This window comes from Papilio machaon, chromosome 21 (genome assembly GCF_912999745.1).
Source record: "Papilio machaon chromosome 21, ilPapMach1.1, whole genome shotgun sequence".
In the NCBI taxonomy this organism is placed as follows: domain Eukaryota; kingdom Metazoa; phylum Arthropoda; class Insecta; order Lepidoptera; family Papilionidae; genus Papilio; species Papilio machaon.
The window spans coordinates 3959068-3982294 of record NC_060006.1 but is presented as its reverse complement, the minus strand read 5'-3'; the positions used below and the strand labels follow the sequence as shown (position 1 = coordinate 3982294).

Here is a 23227-nt window from a genome sequence, read left to right as displayed (position 1 = left end):
GCGGGCAAACCGGCGGGCCACTCGATCGGCGGCGACGGCTGCGTCACCGCCGGGCAGAAGTCTGCGCGCAGAGAGAGAGGTGCGCCTAAGCGATGGCCTCGGCGCAAGGCCAAGAAGGCCGGAGTGGAGCGGATGGACACCAGTTCGTAAATGGACACTATCCGACTCCTACAATGTAACATCAACCACTGCGCCCGAGCACAGGACCTGTTGACCCAAACCATGGCGCAGTGGTTGATAAATGTAGTGGTGGTTGCCGACCCGTACGTCATCCCCTCTCGGGACGACTGGGCGGGTGATGTCGGCAACCTGGTGGCCATCTCCGCTCCAGCCCGCGGCGGCTCCTCCCCTCTCCGAAAGATAGCGAGAGGCACGGGAAGCGTGCTCGTGGTTGTCGGGGGAGTGGCCATAGTGGGGGTGTACTTCCCACCCAGCTGGCCCCTCGCCGACTTCGAGCGCGCCCTCGCAGAGGTGCAGGCGCTCACGGCGCGGGTCTCCCACCTCCCCGTGATCGTCGCGGGGGACTTCAACACCAAATCAACGGCTTGGGGATCCCCCGCGACGAGCCCGAGGGGGGAAGAGCTGGAGGACTGGGCGGCCGCGTCGGGGCTGATGCTCCTCAATAGAGGAAGGGAGCTGACCTGCGTGCGCCAACAGGGGGGGTCCATCGTGGACCTCTCCTTCGCATCCCCGGTCTTGGTGCCTAAAATCTGTGGTTGGAAGGTCGAGGTGGATGTGGAGACGTTATCGGATCATCGTTATATTAGATTCGACCTCTCCACTTCCGCCTCGGCCACGACGAACTCGCCACGCACCACGGCCGGGGATGGCCCGCGCTGGGTGCTAGGGCGCCTGGATCGAGAGATGGCAAAGGAGGCGGCCATAGTCGCGCGCGAGTTGCTGGCCAACGTCTGCGACTCGTCTATGCCGAGGGCCCAACCGTTCCGTCCGCGCCGGCGAGTGTACTGGTGGCGCCCAGAGCTGCGCGAGTTACGACGGGCGTGTGTGGCGTCGCGCCGCCGGTACACTCGCTGCCGAAGGCGTCGAGTCCGGGATCAGAGTATGGAGGAGGAGCTGTACCAGGCGTACAGAGCCGACTGCCTCGCTCTCCAGGTCGCCATTGCGAAGGCCAAGCAGGGAGCGTGGGAGGAGTGGCTCCAAACGCTGGAGGAGGACCCGTGGGGCAGACCGTACCGAGCTGTGCGGAAGAAGCTTCGACCCTGGGCTCCACCCATAACAACTACTATGGAGCCACAGTTGGCGGAGGAAGTGGTCGGGGCTCTCTTCCCGCACCGGGTAGGGTCTGCCTTGCCGGCGGAGGAGGAAGGAGAGGCGGTCAATGATGAGGTGGAGCCGGTGTCCGAGCAGGAGGTGATGGACGCCGCCGTAAAGCTCCGCCTCAAGAAGACCGCCCCCGGGATGGACGGTGTGCCTGGCCGGGTACTATATCTGGCGCTTCCCGAGCTCGGGGGGCGGATTAGGGCCCTTTTCACCAGATGCCTGGAGAAGGGCCGGTTCCCCAGCTCGTGGAAAGAAGGTAGGCTCGTCCTTCTAAAGAAGGACGACCGCCCGCCCGACCAGGCATCGGCGTATCGGCCGATTGTGTTGCTCGGCGAGCCGAGTAAACTCTTCGAGCGCGTGCTCGTTGCTCGTCTCGCCGAGCACATAAATCTGAGCGACGCGCAATTCGGATTCCGCTGTGGCCGGTCGACCATCGACGCGGTGTCCCGACTCAAGGGCCTAGCCGAGGAGGTAGTCGCACAGGGCGGCGTGTTGGTGGCTGTGTCGTTGGATATTTCAAACGCCTTCAACACGCTGCCCTGGACGGCGGTGATGGAGGCACTGCAGCACTTCCGTGTTCCGGGCCACCTGCAAAGGCTGATCCGGGACTATTTTATCGGAAGGGCTGTGGTGAACCCTACGAGAGACGGCTGGGCCCGACGGGCCATGTCGTGCGGTGTTCCACAGGGATCGGTCTTAGGACCGTTCCTGTGGAACATCGGTTACGACTGGGTGCTGCGCGGTGACATGTTGCGGGGGGTCGGCCTGATATGCTATGCCGACGACACCCTCGTGACTGCCCGTGGCAGCACACACCGCGAGGCGATGGTTCTCGCCACAGCGGGGGTCGCCCAGGTGGTCCACCGAATTCGGAGGCTGGGGCTCGAGGTGGCGCTCAACAAGTCTGAGGCCCTGGCATTCCATGGGCATCGACGTGGGCCGCCTCGAGGCTCCCAAATAACGGTGGCCGGGACACCCATCACCATCGCAGGTACCATGAAGTACCTAGGACTCATCCTCGATGGTCCTTCCGGGAGCACTTCCGGCGCTTGGCTCCGAAACTGGTAGCCGCCGCAGGTGCTCTCGGAAGGGTCCTTCCAAATCTGGGCGGCCCTGGAGGGGCATGCCGCCGCCTCTATATGGGGGTGGTGAGGTCGATGGCGCTGTACGGGGCGCCCATATGGTCGGAATCCCTCAGCGCCCGTAACCGCATCCTGCTGCGACGTCCGCAGCGGGTGATGGCGCTGAGAGTGGCTCGGGCGTACCGTACGTCATACGAGGCGGCGTGCCTGATCGCCGGTAGCCCGCCGTGGGCGCTCGAGGCCGAGGTCCTCGCGGCGGTCTATCGGCGATTGAAGGAGAGTGACCTCCGCCCTCATCCGTTGGAGGTCAAGCAGTGGAGGGAGGAGGCTTGCGACGACCTCTTCCGGAGGTGGGCGGAGGAGCTGAAGTCCCCGGGACCGAGCCGGCAGTTAGTAGCGGCGATCCGGCCCGTCCTGCGGGAGTGGGTGGAGTGCCGCCATAGGGCCCCCAACTACCACCTCACTCAGATGCTCACCGGGCACGGATGCTTCGGGGCGTATCTGTGTGGGGTGGTGAAAAGGGAGCCCACCGCGGACTGCCACCACTGCGGCACCGGAGAGGTGGACACGGCGCAACACACGCGCGAGGCATGCCCAGCGTGGGCGGAGCAGCGCGTCGCCGTGTCCTCGGTCCTTGGGACGGACCTCTCCCTGCCTGTCATGGCAGCTGCTATGGCAGACAGGGAGGAGGTATGGAAGGCGGTCTCCTCTTTCAGCGTCGAGGTTATGACGCTGAAAGAAGCGGCGGAGCGGGCGCGGGAAGACGCCGTCGACTAGCTCCCGATCCGCCGCAGGAGACCGGGGCGGCGCCGTCGAGCGCACCTTGTGGCGCTAGACAGGGCGCCGCCGTGAGGGACCCGCGGGCGGCGAATCGGGGTTCGCCGCCTGCCTCGCAAGGGTCCCGTGCTGTAGGACTTCCCACGTGTTCCGGGGAGTCCTCGGCGAAGGTCGATGGCGCCTTCTGCTGAAGGCGTCGTCGCAGAAGCAGGGCCCGCCGCATCCCCACGTGGCGGGCAATCCGCAGACGGGGCCGTGGTGGTGTGCTATTGCGTTCCCACGGCCCCATCACAAGCGGAGAAGGTGGAAAACCGTTGGGTTTTGGTGAGTATACCCGGCGCCCCTATTGGCGCCGGGGGAGCCTCACATAACCGCCCGCCCGCAACAATTTTGAGGAGATCCGATCGCTACGACGGCTCAAGCGAGAATGCCCGAGTCCGGCGTGCGCTCGGCCTTTTATAGAAACACTAGGCGAGTCATTCATTTGAACAAAACATCCGCCCTTGTACAATAAAAATAGTTTTAAGTTAAAAATCATTACAATTTGATAATCAAACGTTCTAAATTATTTTAAAAGCTATTAACATGTGTAAATCTATTTTTAAATGTAAACACGTGATATAAACAATGACCACATGTTTTTACTTCAGAAATGCATTCTATTACCAACAAAATACATCAAAAATAGTCTGTATTAAATCTTAAGCAATATTAATCCATTACTTTAAGTTTTTAAACGGAATTTATTAACTAATTACAATAAACAAATCTGATTTGATTTTGATGTTATTCCGGAAACATGTTTTCGTTCTGATTTGTTTTGAAGTGTGGTAACCCGCCGACATATTATATTGTTGTTGCGGGACCTACCACTGTTAAAGTCCATCTACTCTTTGAAATTAAAGCCAAAAGACATATGTGCTCTGTGACTGATTGGGCATTGACAACTTGCGACAACGCAATCGCAAAGAAACCGCGCCGGTTTGTTGATTTTTTGTTCTTGTTTTGTGTGATTTATTGAAGGTAATTAATGTTATTCAAATATAATTATTTTACTTTATCAATACAATTTAAAAAACTTCTGTGACAATAGCTAGTTAAGTCGAACTGAATTGAAAATTTAGTCATCTTTCATTACTTTTAGGCATTGTATTAATACAATCAAAATGGCGGGTAAAACCTTTTTTATGCAATTATTCTGTAAAAGTTTAGTGTGTAACAGGTCGAATATTGAAGCATATATTTAAATATACTCACCACTACTATTCTTTAATAATTCAGTATTAAGATTGTTGTGTAATGTTGTACGTAATAAATACAACTGTTTTGTGATTACTTTAATACAGTCTTAAAATTGAATCAAAACCAAACAAAACTGCGATTACCTATTAATTTTGAATGCAATAGACGTTAACTTTTACCACAACTTGTAAAAACAAACTTTTGGTCTAATTAATCTGACTTTTTTATTTTTGTTATGATATTGCACTGACTTCAATTTTGATAAAATTAACTTTCGCGAATGGAAGTTCTGTATAACTGATATCTGATGGTATACTAAAAAGAAACTTGGTCAAAGCATACAATGCTCAGATGTTAGTTTCAGTATAACAAAGTAAAAAGTATCCAGTGTTTAAAGTAAAACTGTTTGTTAAACTTATTTTTAATAATTCCAGATGGCAGAAAATAAGAAAGAGGGAGAAGTAGTAGAAGATGAATATTCCGTGGAGAAGGTTTTAGACCGAAGAATTAGAAATGGAAAGGTATATATTTTTATATGTATATAAAAAAAATCTATTTTTTATAGTAAAAAAATAATAATATATTGTCATAATTTCTGTGTAGGAAGCAAACAAAATTATTTAACTCACTCTCAAACATAAAATGCCTTAACCTAAACCTTAAGAAATTGTAATGCTTCAGCCCATACGAAGCTACTAACTCACTTCCCGAGTTCACTTTCATCCAAAAAACTTGTAATGTTTAAGAAAACTGTAAATTAAATAATCTTTCAGGTTGAATATTTTTTAAAATGGAAAGGGTACAATGATGAAGACAACACATGGGAACCTGAGGAAAATCTTGACTGTCCCGATCTCATACAAGCCTTTGAGGAAGCAAGGAAAAAGAAAGAAGCTGGTCTGTATGTTTATTTATTAAGCACTGACATTGATAGCATAGTAATTAAGGGTACTGGCTACTAATCTTACAGATTAAAAACCTGGGTTAAAAAACCAGTTCAGCTATTAACCATTGGTTTCGGAGACCAAATATAAAACATCATTGTCCCTGTCCTTATCTTCGACAAAACAGATAGCAATATTGTTTAAATGTGGATTTAGGTCTCAGAAACCCATGATTAGGCATATAACAAAAAATATACATTATTAACTCATACATACTAATTTTCTCTGTTAGGTAAAAAAAAATTAAGTCTTATTATTTTTCCAGAGGGTAAAATAAATAAGGTAGAGAAAGATCCCAAGAAACGAAAGTCTTCTGCCGCAACTCCAGATTTAAAGGGTGCTAAAAAAGCAAAACCTGATGACAAAAAAGCTTCTGGATTTGATCGCGGCTTAGAACCAGAAAAAATTATAGGTAGGTATTTATATTCAATTCCATTTTCAACTATCTTCAAATAAAAAATATATAAGAATTTTTTATAAATATAAAAAAAAAGATTTGTAATTTTTGTCATCTCTGCCTGTGTTAAAATACAAATTAAAAGTTTAATTAGTGAGTTAGCACATGACATTGTTGGCTAATTTATCCATGCAGCCAAATCATACTGAATAATAGAATATATTACTATTGCAAATTATATTAATAACATAATAAAAGGTAAAGTAATTAAATAAGATTGCTATTTTATCACATTTGGAGCTAACATGGATAGCATATAAATTGCGTCTAATGGTTCCAGGTGCGACAGATAGCAGTGGTGAGCTAATGTTCCTGATGAAGTGGCAAGGCACAGATGAAGCGGATCTAGTGCCTGCGAAACAAGCTAATATCCGCTGCCCACAAGTTGTCATACAGTTCTATGAAGAAAGACTCACCTGGCACACGCCTACATCTGATGAGGTGGCTACTGAGGATTAAGTTTAGGTTGGTTTTTATTTACACTTTTTGACACACTCAGGTTTAATAGCACTTACCTCTATTCATAGACAGGCTATAAGCAGTGGTATTTAGTGCTTATTTTATTTTTGCCATTATGACACATCAGTATATAACCATCAGGTTGAGATAGTCAGGTTGAAAAACTAATAATAAAGATAGAATATACTGTCAGAAATTTCAACAGGCATCATTTCCAAGCAACAACCTATCTATTTTTAGAAATCAGTGGTTGATTATGTAAAAGTCACTTGAGATGATTTCTAGTAATAAAACCACTAATGGGTTACTTACCTTCTAGTGCTGACACACTCAGCATACTAGAAAACGAAGAAATAATTTTGTTTATGCCAGATAAACTCAAAAACTATCTGAAATTATTTCTGCTTGTAACTTGTAATATTGTCTACATTTTTTTGTCTTTGCTGAGCGGAACTTTTGTTGAATTTTATTAAGTTGTTAATTTTTTTTTAACCAATCCACCATACTCCTCATAGAAAAAAACATCTCTAATGTGGCAGCATAGACTGCTTAGACATTGTTTGATTCTTGCCTCCATGTTTTTTTTAATAAATGGTACAGTGTAATCTGTATAAGCAAGAATCTAAGGGACTTATATTTTTCTTGCTTATAGGTGCAAGTTGGGTGTAGACAAACTCACTTAAAGAGGTTTCTTTGTTATCCAAATTCTACTATACATATATATGTTGATTAAACCATCATACAATAGGCGAATTTCATTTAAGTGTTAGTAAAATAAAACTATTGTATATTTTCTACAGGTATGCATACTGGCCATCAATATCAAGTCTTCAATAGATGTAAATTCTGATATTACTGTCAGATATGCTTAGTATATAAGGATTTTAGTTATAAAACTATTAAGTAAGTGTATATTCTTGAATATACAGCAATAAGACTTTTAAATCAATTTGATTGAGAGTACAGTGGTCACTTCAATTGATAAAATTATTGATTTATAAATATAGTCCAGTCGCGTAGCACGAAGAATTTCGTACAATGACCTTACCTACTGACAGTGGTCATAAACATTTTTGTATTTAGTGCGGTTTACATGAATTATTTGAAGGAGAAAGAAAATTTACCAATTTATGAAATATAGTTATTATTATTATATAAATTATTTATTTAGATTTTATATTACAAGTAATAAAAATCTTAATAATCTTAATTTCGGCATAAAAAAAATTAAAAAATCAGAATCCGATTCCTCTGTATCGGAGTAACTGCTTTCCGGAGACGTCTCGCCTGTAACATTTATTACAAAAGAACAAACCTTATAGTCTCCAGTAAAAGGTTTACAATCCCTGAGGACGGCGGCCGTTGTATTTGTGCGAGCGAGACTCATTGTATTTACGCGGGAGTGACAGAGACAGGTAATGACAGTTCAATGTACGAAATTATTTATGCTCCGCGACTGGACTATAACTGGTGAAATTAACGACATATAAACACAATAAAAAAGTACTATTTTATAAAAAAAATATATTATGGTTTTAATTCTTAACTAGATCCATGATAGTGGCAATATCGTAGATATAATAGACTTAACCCCAAATTCCACCACAACTAATGAAGTGCTAAATAACACTTCTAATAATGCTAGAATAAATGTTGAATAATGAAAATTGTTAGCATATCTTGGGACACTAAAGGGGTTTAACTTTTCCCCTCTTAAACCATCCGATGTTATGAACTTGAACTTATGTTATCCTGATTCCCACGCAGAGTTTGTATTACACCTTCTCACAACATAAATGCTATTGGATTAAAAGAAAAATTATATTATTTATAATCATTTTATCATCTCTATCGACGTTGCTACTATATTGTGTGTATCATGAAGTTTATTTTAATTTTTATCAGTGAAGTTTTATTATTTTATTAGTTTATTACTATCTTCGTTACACAGTGGGTGGCGAGTCGTAAAATAATGTATTGGTGAGGCCTGAGTCTGTTGTAACATCTGCGTTTGAACGATATTGCCATCTCACTAGCTGACGAAACGATAAGATAATGCCATTGACAGAAAAAAATCTTTTTTTCTTATATTTGATATTATATGTCACTTGTTTCATTAGTTTATTTCCATTAGGATGTAAGTTTTAAAATTACACAAATCCAGTAATATTACTTATGCGTAAAATTATTGTTTTCTTTTAGTAATAACTTTTTTTCTAGTTTTCAATCAGACTTCAAATGAAACTTTTAGCAGACTGTTAATTGTAAGTAGGATTGGACTACTCAGTGACACTATATCATTAAATTTTATATCTAAAACAAGAATATTTTTTTTATAAATGCACCTTAACCTACATCTATTATCGATTAAAAGATATAAAATTAGAGCAAATATTTGGTCTAATTTTAGTCCTCTTTCCCTTCCCACCCTTCTCTTATAAGGAAAGCATAGGAAGGGGAATATTCTCTGTGCGTCCCCTTGGCCGAGGTAGGCAACGCATCTGAAATCGCAGATGTCTATGGGCAGCAGCTCGCTCGTTTGCCACCTTGTAATATAAACTTAAATCAGAACTAATATTTGTGTCAAGAAACACGATCTAAAAACGTTAGCAAATTAACCTACATGCATGATGTTTTTATGGTATTTTCAAATTATGAAAATAGCAACATTAAACCATGTAGATGACATTGTTAGTTTACATGTTTTCCGACTGCCATAATATAAGATCCTTATGGAAATCTTTAAATGTGTTTGAATTAGTATAAACTAGCTTTTACCCGCGACTCCGTCCGCGCGGAATAAAAAAAAAAGAAAAGAAAACGGGGTAAAAATTATCCTATGTCCTATTCCTGGTTCTAAGCTACCTGCCCACCAATTTTCAGTCAAATCGATTCAGCCGTTCTTGAGTTATAAATGGTGTAACTAACACAACTTTCTTTTATATATATAAGATATTCATCATGTCCTCATTCTTTGGCAATAAGTGAAATTCATTATCTTAGGACACTTTTATACTCTTTGACAGATGTCAAGGACATTATGTTGGACCTCCGTGAAGTTGGTCATGCTAATACAAACAGACACAAAAATAACTAAAACTAAATTGAGATTGAAGAGCACCTGATACCAAACGTTAGTATACTTTCCTGTTCATTCATTTTCCTAATATTGTTAGATTTGTAATACGATGCTTTGTTGATACTGCCATTGCACTATTTTCATATAATCATTTTAACTATAAGCAGCAGGTTTTTGACGTAACAGGACTCAATAATAGATATACCGGTTGACGTCATTGTACTAAGTTATTTTTAAATAAGGTAAATGATTACAAAAATCAACATCAGAGTAAAATAAATTGCTAACTAATGTTACAAAACCGCTAAGTTATTTCACTAATAAATATTAAATTTCATTAACTTTTTCGACTAACACTAGTATAAGTCGTAGTTGCCACGAAAATCTAAAAAAAAAATAGAAAATTACTTCGGTCTTTTAATAGATCTACCGAGAATTTTATCCTAGGTTGTTAATTCACATGAGGTAAGTACTGGCTCTTTCTAAACAACAAAAATACCTACCCATATTTTATCTGTTAAAAGAGGAAAGCTTAGAGTCCACCTTCTTGGGTTTGTTTTAATGATCTGGTTCTATTTGTTTACAGTAAATAAGAATGGCACCAATAGAACTTCAAGGTAATAATCTCGGCGAAAAACATAAATATTACAATGAGTTACTGAAAACAGCTATTGAGAATTATCCATTAGTTTTGTCACCTATTGAATACAATGATTCTGATGTGACCAATATGCTTAAAATTGATGTAGCATGTAGTCGAAAAGATATAAACTATGTCCTAGATGTTTTGAAGTGCGAAGATATGTTATATGTGTCTAAAGCAATTAAAAAAATTAATTGGTTACTTACTAATGAAGAATATGCACACATAATTAATCCACAATATTTGGATTCCCAATTATTTCCAGAAATGACTGCAAAAGCTAAAAATAAGCTTCTGTTGTCTATACGATTAAATCTTGTAAACGAAACTCGTGTTGAAGAATTTTTTAACTGCTTTAAGAATATCAATGTAAAAGAATCTCTAAAATGGCTACCAAATTGTTCATCAATATTCATAGAAAATGCTGTAAAAACATATAATGCTGCAATCAATGTTAATATTATGAAACGTCTTTGTGAAAAATCAATAAGATTTCTTACCATATATTTGAATTGCACAAATTGTAAGAAATTAAACAATCAAGAAATAATGCAAGAAACTACTTTTCTTATGAATAACCATTTAACAGAATATTTAGATATATTGGAGTCATTAGAAGATAGTGAATATCCTATATTCAGTCCCAAATATACTAAACTGCTGATGAAAAAGATGCCTAAAAGGGTTTTTAATAAATTTGACAAATATGCTAGAAATATGCACCTACAGACCCTCGTTAAATTTATGAATCCAGAAGATATCAGTAACTTATTATTACGATATTGTGAAAACAGTAATATAAAGTACTGGTTTACTGAGCAGGTTTTGGATAAATTTCTTGAAGCTATGCCAATAGAAGAGAGATCACAATTTGTAAAAAGAAATGTTATTGATGAAACAAATGAGGAAAAACAAAATTTCATGCTACATGCAATCCCTAGAGATAGTTATCGTTGGTATAAATATGTAGAATTTGAAATAGCTTTTAAGGAAATTGTGAAATTAATTAAATCAGAGTCATTACCATATGAACGAATGATGATGATGGAAATTTTACTCTTCTCTGCTAAAAAGAACATGCAACACATTGAAGAATTACTCCAATATTATCGCGAACACCACATCAATGAATCCTTATCATTTAAAAAACATTTTATAATGACTGTTGTGCACCAAATTGATACTTTTCGACTTAGCAATCAAGCTTGGGAAAATTTAAATGTACTTTTCAAAAGTATTGAAGATATGGAATCAAAAAGACAGGAACAAAGTATTATCAAAGCAGTGATTATTCGTAAAATTATTAATAACCAGAGCGTTCCTGAGATTTTAGAGAAAAGACTTAAGTTCGAAACAATGAAATCCTATAAAAACAAGTTGAACAAAATAGAGTGTGACTTGACTTTTAACTATTTATATAGCTATGCAATGAAGCAAGTGAACCAACAAAATATATCAAATGAAATAGAATTTCAGAATGCGGTTACATTGCTTGGAAATGTTTTAGTACTATTATACGATTGGAAAAAAGATATTGCCAATTATCCAGAAATAATAAAGGCAATTAGTAAACTCACTGACCTTAAGAAAACTCAGTTTAAGGATGTTAATCTATCAAGCCTTTACAATGCAAAGAAATCTTGGAAGAAATGTTTATTTTCCATGTCCTTGGATTTATCACTTTCACAGGAAGTATGCATAAATGCTTTAAAACATGACTCAAAATTATTGCTAGATTCAAATTATATCATGGGCTTGCTTGCTTGTGGCGATTTCACAAATCTACAAAAACTTCTTAACAAGATCCGTATTTATTGGCCCACATCATTAGCAAATGAAGCAATTTTATTTTGTCTTGACAACCTTAATAATAGAGGCGACAAAGCCTTAATTAAACATTTAATGTATCTATTACCTGTTAATCCTTTGAAAGAAATTGTCGTGAGATATATTCCAAAACAAGAGAAAATTGATTGGAATGAAGATGAATTATTATTGAGTAAAAGAAAGAATATTGCTAAATACGTTCACATTGCTAGGCCTCAGCCTCCTATTGAGTTCGTATTATGGTATGCTAAAGGTGATTATTTGCAGTTTGCGGTATCTTCACTAATCTCAGTATTATACAACATGAAAGACGCAAAGATTAGGACATGTATACAACAACTTATAGATTCGCCTGTTTCATTAAAAAAACACGTCATTCGCATAGCCATAAATAAACTTAAATACGAAGAGGTCATACAATTATTCCGTAACGCATGGGAAAGTACCAAAAATAAGTCAATCCGAGCAGACCTCTTTAAAACAACCTTCAAATTATTATGTAAGCAGAAAGACATTTCTGCTATTGATGATACATGGGAATTATTAGACTTTTTCATTGAATCTTTAACCGATAAAGAAAATACTGACATTTACAATACTTTAACAAAGGCGGATGAAGTACCGCTTAGCGTAAAAGCAGATTTTTGGAAGAGAAGTGTTCTATTCTTTAATCATCTACCCCCAAGTTCTAATCAGAGATGTTACGTTCAAAAAGTTCTTTATTCTGCAAAACCCTTCGCAGAGATTGTCCATACGCCCACTTTAGCAAAAATATTATTAGAAAATCTTCGATGTGATATATTATCAATGGAAATAGATATACAATTTATTCCTACTTGTATTTTATCCACCAAGACTATGAAAACACATTTACTTAGATATCAGGAGATTTTTTTGCCAATGATGGAAATGTGTGTTGCATCTTGGGATATTAAGAAAGATAACAGATATATCTATAGGGAGGTGTTTGAACGTACGCTGTCTTCTTTGTGCTATAACTTCAAACATGTTGTGCTAGAAAAGCAAATGATTATTCCCGCTGTTGCATTCAATAGAATTCTAAAATATATGGAACAACATTTACCCGACGAAGAGAATTACGTATTATTAAGGACATGGAAATTTTCATGTAAACTTATTGAAATTATTGACTTACAAACAAACGCAAGGCGTGAAATGGAGAGTAAAAATTTAACTGATTATTTTGATTCCATAATATCGACAGCTGTGCCTCAATTAGGAGATGAAATACAGAAATGTTTGAGAGAAGATATCAAGCAATACTATCCTTCTATTTACACATGTATTATTAACGCTATTTGTTCGATGTTTTGTGATTTTCATATCCCCAACTCGATTTTACTACTCATACTAAAGTCTATTTTATGTGCTGACATAAAGGAAAGTTATTTGTTAGTTTTGGAATTGATACCGAGATTGGAATTATATGATTATGAATCAACAAGTGAAATATTGGACATTATAAGTTCACATCCATCGAGGGAAGTGAAGTTGCACTATTATAGTCGGGGAAGTGCAAGATTTTATAGATAATAATATATTTTTCCATAATGTTTTAAGCTTTACAATATATTTATATTCATGTTTCTTTTTTGGAATGAATTAATAAATTTAAATGATGATAATTTTTCTAAAGTATTATTTAATAATTGTACCGCATCCTTTTAATTTTGCCGCAATCATAAGCGTAATGCTATTCTTCTTCTTCTAGCTCTAAAGCCCTTTGTGGGCCTTGGCTTGGTCCAGCAATTTTTTCCATTTCGGTCTTTCGCTGGTCACGGACTTCCAATTTGGTATACCAACATTTTTCGCGTCTCGATTTACGCCGTCTATCCATCGGAGCTGCAGTCTCCCTCGACTTCGACGACCTTCATTATAACTCGCCATAACACGCTTAGGTACTCTGACTTCGTACATCCGTTCCACGTGGCCGGCCCATCTAAGCCAATGTTCGATTTGATGTGTCTCGTCAGCGTAATGCTATTATCACTTGTTACCTTAACTGGAATTTCACTACACAAAAACATATTTAATTCTCACTGAAAAAAACAACTATATTTTACTATCAATTTTTTGGCAGTGTGCATTGACGGTTATCGCTAAAACATTGCACTTATTACTAAACTATCTGTTGCCCGCGACTCCATCCACGTGCAATTAAAAAAACAAATAATCAGTAGTCTGTGTGTTCGTCCAGACTACATCTATGCCAGTTTTCAGTGACATGCGTTTAGCGGCTCTGGAGTTACATCTAACAAACATCCATTCATCAAAATATTCACGTTTATAATATAAGTAAGATATTAAGAGCTAACTACAAATAAATGACTAATAATTATAACTAAAATAAATACTAACAATAATTAGTTTGATAAAAACTAAAAGTGTATAATTTCTCTTGCAGAGTCTCAATATGTCGCCGGTAGAGCTCCAAGGAAATAGTCTTGGCGAGAGGCATAAAAATTTTAATAAATTGGTGAAAGATGCCAGTCAACATCCTTTAAACATTGACGAACCTAACATAAACGAATCTGATATTAGCAACTTGGTTAATATCGACGTTGCTAACGCGAATAAAAATGTCGAATTTATCCTTAAAACTTTAGCATGTAGCGATCTGTTATATGTTACTAGAGCACTGAAGAAAATCGATTGGTTAATAAATGATGAAAAATATACTCGTATAATAAATCCTGAATACCTCAATGATAATCTCTATCCGAGAATGCAAACGAAAGCGGTTTTAAAACTACAACACTTAATACAACTTAAATTAAAAAATGAATTACGCGCAGAACAATTTTATAAATATGAAACAAAGTCTTCAGATGCAGTAAAATGGCTCCACAAATGTTCGATAGAATTCATAGAAAATAATTTTAGTAAACACACAAAAGAAATTAATATCCCACTACTGAAACGTCTCTGTGAGAAATCGATTATATTTCTTCAGAAATATGTAGAAAGTACCTATGTAAATACCGAAACTTTTCAGAAAACGTTATTTTTATTGCATGTCAACGTTGATAAATATTTAGATATTATAGAATCGCAGTCAATATATTCACAGCCCTATTTTGGTAAGCGAGCTACGAAAGTTTTAATGACGAAATGTCCTAAAAGAATAATTGATAAATTCAATCGTTATTGTAATTATATTGATACACCTACTTTCGTGAAGTACTTAAATGAAGATTTACAAACATTCCTAATGAGAAATATTGTCAGTGAAGACAAAGAAAACGAATTATTTCGTTATTTTAGTAGCGTTAAAAATTGGAACGCGTTCTTGAGCGCAATGTCGAAATCAAAACGTATTGAATTGATTAATCAGTTTTTTATAAGCGAAACAATAAGTAATGAAAATGAATTAGGGAAAACTATAAAACTAATTAGAGACTTGCAATATCGAACACCTTTGTATCAATGGTACAAATTCTTTCCATTCGAACTTGCACTTTCTAACATCAAAAGTATGATTGGACCTGAAACTGCGGCAAGCGATAAAAACAAAATGCTGGAGACAATATTACTTTCCGCTAAGGGTGATTTAGAACACGGAAAGTGTTTACTGCAATATTTTATAGATAAACACATTAATTCTCCCAGGGAAATAAGAATCAGTTTTCTAGTCAATTTTATATCTAATTTCAAGACACACAATTTTGATGAAGATTCGTGGAATATGTTGCAGAATATAATGGAGAGCTTGGATATTTACAAAGATGAAAATCCTGATAAAACAATTATTGAATCTCTGATTGTGTACCAAATTCTACACAGCAAAAATGTACCTGAAAAGACGGCAAAATTATTTTTATTTAATTCTTTAAATAGTTGGCAAACCAAATTAAACTCAAAAGAGAAAGAAATTATTTTTAATTACTTACTAGAAATCAGCTGGAAAGAAGTAAAAGGTATTGAAATAAATGAAGTTGGTGATTTTATACGCTGCATTAATTCACTAAATGGTACATTAATATTACTAAAGGATTGGAATAAGAATATCCTTGATTATCCTTTTGTACTCGAAAAAATCAAACATCTAGTGAAAATAAAGCAAGAAAAGGTTTGGAATGGAAATATGACATCATTATACAATGTGCAAAAATCCTGGAGAAAACATATGTTTAACGAATCAATTATTTTATCTCCTACCGAAGAAGCTTGTATTAATTCATTGAAACATGGTCCAAACTTATTAGACCTGTATAAAAATGAGGTTGAGTCGATGTTCTCTAATAACAACGTTTCTCTTAGACGTTTGCTTCGAAAAGTTAGAATTTATTGGCCAGAATCTATTAATAGAGACTTCAAAAGGGCATATTTAAAACATTTGAATCAATCCGATGGTCAAAATGCAATAACTTATGGCCTGTGCACCTTGTTGCCAAAAGAAGAACTCACAATGATTTTAAATAAACATGCTCCAGTAGATCCAAAAGTTGATTGGGATAACATTGATGAACTTGAATTAGGTCTCCAGAGATGTCTTGCCAAGAATATGCATAACGCTCGGCCCCATCCTCATTTGGAGACTGTGCTTTCGTACGCAAAAGGAGACTATCTCACGTATGCGTTATCTTCTGTTCTTGCGGTTTATTATAATATGAGCTCCATACAGTACCAAGAGTTTGTTTTTAAAATACTAAATACTCCGGTCTCTTTACAAAAACATGGACTTCGGATTTTATTTAATAAGTTATCATCTGAAAATATAAGAGAATCGTGCAGTGCTCTGTGGAAGGATACTAAAAATTCCACAATACGAACAGAAATCTTTAAAATTATTTATAAACTGTTATGCAATGAAAAAAATGAGTCAAATATCACACAAGCCTGGGAACTATTGGAGATGTTAATCAATGATCTGACGTTTCTTGAAGACAAATCGATATACAAATTATTGTATAAAGTTGGTCAAATACCTCAAAGCGTGAAAGCAAAGTTTTTAGTTAAATCTTACAATTACTTGAAAACTTTAATTGAAAATAATCAAAAAGAATATGAAGCATCAGAGTGGGATGTCCGGAATCTTGTGATGTATAGCACAAAAATTATTGAATCTATGCCATACGAGTTTATGACTGATATTATCGAAGATTACATTAACAATGAATTCTTCAAAGAAAAGATATACCTAGGCAATAAGACTAAGCTTATATCCTCATTTATTTTATGCTCTACTACTGAAGAAGAACAAATAAAGAAATATGATGAAGTACTAGCGCCAATTTTAATACGATCAATAAAATTATGGAACGACCAAATAAATCCAAAGTATTACATCAAACTGAATACTGAACATCTATTATTAGATTTAATTCACGACTTGGAGAATTATACAGATGGAAAGAAAATGGTAGTGCCTGTTAAAATGTTTAGGATTATACAAAAAACATTGGAGCAGTCGTTGCCGTTGTCCGAAAACTATATTTTAATTAGAACATGGCAGTTAGCCACGAACTTAGTAACTCTGTTCGACAAAAATCAACCGATAATTTGGGAGGATACGTGTAAAAAAATAGTTCCCGAGTTCCAAAAAATTTGCAAAGATTATTTGACGGAAGACACGAAATCATTTTTTCCCCGCATTTATATACTGTTTATGAATGCTTTTGCAAATGTTACCCGCGTATTTTCAGAAGATATAAAGTACGAGATTTGTAAGAGTTTTGTTGAGAAGGAGGACTTCCAGGCCGGGTATTTAGCAGCTTTACAGTTTATAAGTCTGTTGAGCGACGAAAAAAATATTAACGATATACGTGAAAACATACGCAAACATCCCTCCGTGGAAGTAAAGATGCATTATTACAATATGTTCCAAGAAGATCAAGCTGCATTATTTGCTATTTAATTCTATACATAGATGCTATGTTCTTCCAAATAGATTCTTGTTTGAGCAACGTATACCTAACTGCGGATTTATAGTGTATTCTCAGTTTGCTCAAAGACAGGGCTGACAAAATATATTAATTTGTTTACGAGTAATTTTTTACTTTTATAAAATATATGATCTTATGTAAAAATGTATTGTATCTTTTTTAATAAAGAAAACTTTAAAGTGCTCTTTCACTAATAACTCAAAATTAATTTTGTTTTACTAGTGCTCACAATTACAATGTATCCAAGAAGGCAGGCCTTAGTCTGTAATCTGAGTTTTTGTCCAAAAAAGACAAACTTTTTTTCTTTATAGGTACGACAAAATAACATTTTAAACTTCATTATAATGATGTTCATTATATCTTACTTAGTAAGAGCAAATAAATCTAAAATGCAGCTTCAAGTAGTAACAAAAATAGGGAATAGGCCGTTACCCAAACACATTTTCAGATGCGCCTACCTTTAATCCACATCGACAGAGAAGGATTCACAGAAAGATGACATTTCCCCTACCGCTAACAACGTCGACTAAAAATAAACAAATAATAACGCTTCCCCTCCTCTGCCAAATCAACCTTCCTTTCTCATCCCATCGCATCCTTATTAGAAGTTGTTGGAAGGGGAGGACTAAAATAGGCCTTCGGCACGCACACTTGTCAAACGAAGCTTCCACTTACGCCTATGTTCCATGTTCTCGTGATATTAAACCGGTTGAGCCGGGGGCACATACGTGCAAAATTTTATTGCAGGCTCCACTTTTAATCTCTTTTTTATTTAAATATTTGGCATCTTTATATACGATAAACTTAGGTTTTAACTATTTTTATATGTTTAAGGAAGACGTCAACCTGGAAGAAAGATTAAACTGTTTGACAGTTCTGTTAGAGCTTTTTAAAAAGAAAAAAAAAAAAAATATTCCTCTGCTTTCTGGTTGAGTGCGTAGTACAAGTGTTTTTTTTAGTTGCGGTTATTTTATTTAGATTTACGTTATCTGAGACAATCTGTTGATTTGCTTTTTGTGTTATTTGTTTGGTTATTGGTTTTGTGATTGTCTAAGGTAAGTTCCCTTAGTTTAAGTTAAAACTAGTAGTCCAAAATGGATACCGACCCTCCCGATCCTGGGGGTGGTTATGAAAATTGTAATATACTCCCACAGACAGATGGTTCTTTGAATAATAATAGAAAAAGGACTAATTATGATCATGATTATGTTCAACATTACGTTGTTAAAAAAACTGGTGATCTCCCTATTCCTTCTATTCAATCAACGTACATAACCCCTGAATTTACTCTGAGAAAAAATAAATATGAAGGCTCTGAATCCCCTTTTTTAGTTCATGTTTCCAAAAAAGAAAATGAGTCGTCTTTAGGTGTTTCTCTAAGACCAATCCACTTTGGATATTTTTTGTCAAAAAATAATATTAAAAATGTACTGGCTGATGGTGTGAAACGTGTTGGTCGCAATCGCATATCGGTTGAGTTCAAGTCAGCGTCAGATGCTAACTCTTTTCTCGAGCTACCCACTCTAACGCAATATAATTATGAGGCAGTAATCCCCTCATACAATGTTACCCGAATGGGGATTATTAGAAATATGCCCACCGAGTGGTCATTGGAAGAAATTGTTGAGGAATTAAACTCTGACCTTACCCAGCGAGGCCTAGGTAAAATAGTACGAGCTCGCCGACTTAATAGAAAAGTCCGAAGTGAAGGTGGGCCCCCCTCGTGGGTTCCCACTCAATCCATTGTACTTACTTTCTCAGGACAAAGGATACCAGAACATGTTTATGGCTTTTATAATTCTATACCTGTTGAAATATATTTGTTGCCAACAATTCAATGCAACAAGTGTTGCAGATTTGGGCATGTCAAGTCACAATGCAGGTCGAAACCCCGCTGCTTTGTCTGTTCCCAACCTCATGAAGGAGAAACATGTGACAAAACATCTCCAACTTGCCTGTACTGCTCTGGAAGTCATAGAGCCAATGACCAAACCTGCCCTGAATTCGATAGACAAAAAAAAATTAAGTATGTCATGTCCACTGAAAATAAATCCTATCAAGAGGCTTCTGCAAGGTACCCCCGCACCGGCATGCGTTCATATTCTGGATCAACTAGTAAGATCTCTTCTGTTTCATGTTCCCCCCAATCTTCCTCCCCTCGTACTCCACTGAAATCTTCAAGCCGTAAAACTGTGTTTCTTCCACGCCGGACATCTACTCCGGCCTCAAGCCCTGGTTATGATCGCCGTGCGCTCCAAAGGATCACGGAATACCCTCCCTCGTCTCTCTCCAATGGATGTGCCATTTCCAATACATCAATTTCAGCTTCTGATGATTCAATGCCACAGGGCAATGAAATATCTTCCGTATTGAATTTCTTCTCACGGCTTTCCGAAGTCGATTTACCGAACAATCTTAGAGAAAAACTTACTCAGCGTCTATTCTCCCTTCCCGATGGCTCCTCGCAATATTCTGCAATGGAACTGTCGTAGCGTTAGACATAAAAAGCACGAACTTATCGACCTAATCAATACCCACAGTCCTGTTATCGTTGCCATTCAGGAGACTTGGTTGAACCCGGAGATTCGATTCCGTATCCCTGGTTTCGCCTGTCTCAGGGATGACAGAGTTGATGGGCACGGTGGTTCTGCGTTATTAATTTCTCGATCTATTACCTACTCACAAATTCCACTTTCAGGTCTCTCGAATACATTCAACGCTGTAGCTCTTAGAGCTTTTAACATTTCTTTTATTTCTATATACATACCAGATCCCCGTCTTTCCACCCTAAATGAACTTTTTGTGATAATAGATTCTCTTCCACCTCCTGTCGTTCTCCTAGGAGATTTCAATATTCATCACACTCTTTGGGGGTCCCACTCCTGCGACTCCCTATCCCTTGAATTTCTCGATCTCCTGCATGACCGTGATCTTTGTATAATAAACGACGGCACTCCCACGCGAAGAGTCCGACCGGGACAAGACGAGAGAAGTGCGGTCGATCTTTCCATTTGTTCTCCCTCGCTGGCTTCTTTATTCTCTTGGACGGTACAACCCTTTGGTTGTGGCAGTGATCATTTTCCTATCTTATTGTCTATTCCTGATACTTCTTCTCACACCTTTTGTAATAATCCCCGTCCCCGTCTTAAGTATAAATTATCTAGGGCTGATTGGTCTCAATTTTGTTCTGAGACCGACCGAGAAGTTTCGAAAATCCCCCTTCCATGTCTCGACAATATGACGGACTCACTTGAGCGCTTTAAAAATGCCCTCTTTAAAGCTGCAGATAAGTCTATTCCGCTTTTATCAAAGGGTAAAAACAAAATTCCCTCCCCTCCATGGTGGGACAGTGAGTGTACGCAAATGTACAAAAAACGTAAAGAAGCTGAAGCAATTTATAACTCATCCATGACCGAACAAAATTTTATTAATTATCAGCATGTGGCCGCTCAAGCTGCGAGAACCTTCTCCGACAAAAAACGTTCTGGTTGGCGTCACTTCTGTGAATCTCTTTCCCCCATGTCTCCCCCCTCAATGGTGTGGAGAAACATAAAACGATTTCGTGCGTCTGTTACCTCTTGTGAAGACTCTTCCAATGATCACTCAGTCTGGATAGACACTTTTGCACAGAGACTTGCTCCTCCGGTTGCCCCTTCTATGGAAGAAACTACAGTATTTCAGTCATCGGGCCCATTAGAAAATGAGTTTGACCGCCCATTCTCTTGGGATGAGTTTTTGTGTGCCATTAATGGCCTCAAAGATTCTTCACCGGGTATAGATGAGATCCCTTATTCTTTCATCGTAAATTCTGGTCTAGAAACTCGTAAATTTTTTTTAAATTTAATAAATATTATCTTTTTCTCCAGCCTTCCGCCGGAAGAATGGAAATCTCAAATTATACTCCCTATTCTTAAACCTGGGAAGTTAAGTAATGATCCTCTGGGATATAGACCTATCGCACTGTCATCTACCTTGGCAAAAATATTAGAACATCTGATTAAAAATAGATTGGAATGGCTAGTGGAAAGTAGAGGTATAATAGCTAAAAGTCAATATGGTTTCCGGAAGGGAGCAGGAACGATGGATAGTTTAAGTTCATTTATTACTGATATCCGTATAGCCCTTTCGAAAAATAAATCGGTGATTGGCGTATTTCTGGACATCTCATCAGCATACGATAATGTACTTCTTCCGGTGCTCAGAAGCAAAATGCTTCATCTGAACATTCCTGTGAGGATAGTTAACTATATTTCAAATTATCTTTCGGCTAGATCTGTCCAAATTTCTAGTAAAAATTCTCTTCTCCCCTCTAGACTTGTCTGGAAGGGCCTGCCCCAAGGATCTGTCCTAAGTCCCCTGCTATACAGTATATACACCCATGATTTGGAGCTTACCGTCAATTCATTTTGTGATGTCCTACAATACGCTGATGATTTATCACTTTATGTATCGTCTGACAACTTTGACGAAGCCACCTCTCGACTTAACACTGCTATTAGATATCTGGATGATTGGCTTCAGAATCACGGTCTCAATCTCTCTATACCTAAAAGTACAGTTGTGGTATTTTCTAGAGTCAGAAATATACCTGATATTTCAATTTCTTGCAATGGTAATATAATTCCAGTCAAAAATAAAGTAAAGTTTTTAGGTCTTATCCTGGATTCAAAATTGACATCAATTCACCATATTAATCATGTCATTGCGAAATGCGAAAGAAATATAAACATTATTCGTTCCCTTTCAGGTGTTTGGTGGGGTTCCCACCCATTTTCACAAAAGCTCTTGTATAATGCCATAGTTAGAAGTCATCTCGACTATGGCATCTTTATTCTGGAACCATGCAATAAATTACCTCTACATGCACTAGACAAAGTCCAGGCTAAATGTCTCAGATTGATTACAGGGGCTATGAAATCCTCTCCTATTAACGCAATGCAAGTCGAATGTGTTGACCCCCCTCTACATATCAGGAGACAGTACCTTAGTGATCGCTTTATTTTTAAAATTTTTCAAACTTCTTCACATAGTCTTCTTCCAAAACTTCATGAACTGTCACACCTTGTTACTGCCGGTGGATATTGGGCACACAAAGAACCTCCTTGTCTTGTAAAAAGTTATCTCAAAATCACTCGTCTTGCTTGTCCACTTTCTCAAACTACCCTTAATCCCATATTTGAAATTCCCTATCAGGCGTTAGTTCATAACCCGAACATAATACTGGACTTAAATATAACTAAGGACCCAGCTTCCGCAAACACCAATTTCCAGCGAATAGTTGATGAGCGCTGGAGTGATTGGCTTATTATTTATACGGATGCCTCCAAGCTCTCAGTGCATGGTTACGTGGGAGCAGCTGTCTGGATTCCCAAATTCCGTATAGTATTAAATTTTAAACTTCCCTCCTTATCCTCGGTATTTACTGGAGAGTCGGTTGCCATCTTAGAAGCCTTAATGTACATCGAATCACACAAGATTAGAAAGACAATAATATTTTCGGATTCTAAAAGCTGTTTAGACGCAATTTTAT

At 38.3% G+C, this 23227-nt stretch overlaps 3 protein-coding genes across 5 annotated transcripts; all 3 read left to right on the top strand.

The window, feature by feature from the left end:
- The first annotated feature begins 4065 nt into the window (after positions 1–4065).
- LOC106721659 (chromobox protein homolog 1) lies at positions 4066–7280 on the top strand. The gene is made up of 6 exons (XM_045683174.1): positions 4066–4163; positions 4817–4903; positions 5156–5279; positions 5592–5738; positions 6064–6248; positions 7043–7280. Exons 2-5 carry the CDS (start codon positions 4817–4819, stop codon positions 6240–6242), a joined length of 537 nt encoding a protein of 178 aa, XP_045539130.1. The 5' UTR covers positions 4066–4163; the 3' UTR covers positions 6243–6248; positions 7043–7280.
- Positions 7281–9214: 1934 nt separating this feature from the next.
- LOC106721641 lies at positions 9215–17794 on the top strand. 3 transcript variants are annotated; one of them, XM_045683090.1, is made up of 3 exons: positions 9215–9375; positions 9908–9938; positions 14217–17794. In XM_045683090.1, exon 3 carries the CDS (start codon positions 14226–14228, stop codon positions 17667–17669), a length of 3444 nt encoding a protein of 1147 aa, XP_045539046.1. In that variant the 5' UTR covers positions 9215–9375; positions 9908–9938; positions 14217–14225; the 3' UTR covers positions 17670–17794. The 3 variants fall into 3 exon arrangements, with proteins under 3 accessions (XP_045539046.1, XP_014372135.2, XP_014372143.2); XM_014516649.2 differs by lacking the exon at positions 9908–9938; XM_014516657.2 differs by lacking the exons at positions 9215–9375; positions 9908–9938 and adding an exon at positions 14027–14107.
- LOC106721070 lies at positions 10486–13345 on the top strand. Its single transcript, XM_014515944.2, has one exon. It carries the CDS (start codon positions 10514–10516, stop codon positions 13343–13345), a length of 2832 nt encoding a protein of 943 aa, XP_014371430.2. The 5' UTR covers positions 10486–10513.
- Positions 17795–23227: the final 5433 nt, after the last annotated feature.

Bases quoted from the DNA above. Each gene is read 5' to 3' on its own strand.
- LOC106721641 (XM_014516649.2), top strand. From the start codon at position 14,226: ATGTCGCCGGTAGAGCTCCAAGGAAATAGTCTTGGCGAGAGGCATAAA.
- LOC106721070 (XM_014515944.2), top strand. From the start codon at position 10,514: ATGCAAGAAACTACTTTTCTTATGAATAACCATTTAACAGAATATTTA.
- LOC106721659 (XM_045683174.1), top strand. From the start codon at position 4,817: ATGGCAGAAAATAAGAAAGAGGGAGAAGTAGTAGAAGATGAATATTCC. The intron at 4,904-5,155 runs GTATATATTTTT...ATAATCTTTCAG, and splicing joins GAAGAATTAGAAATGGAAAG to GTTGAATATTTTTTAAAATG. The intron at 5,739-6,063 runs GTAGGTATTTAT...TAATGGTTCCAG, and splicing joins AGAACCAGAAAAAATTATAG to GTGCGACAGATAGCAGTGGT.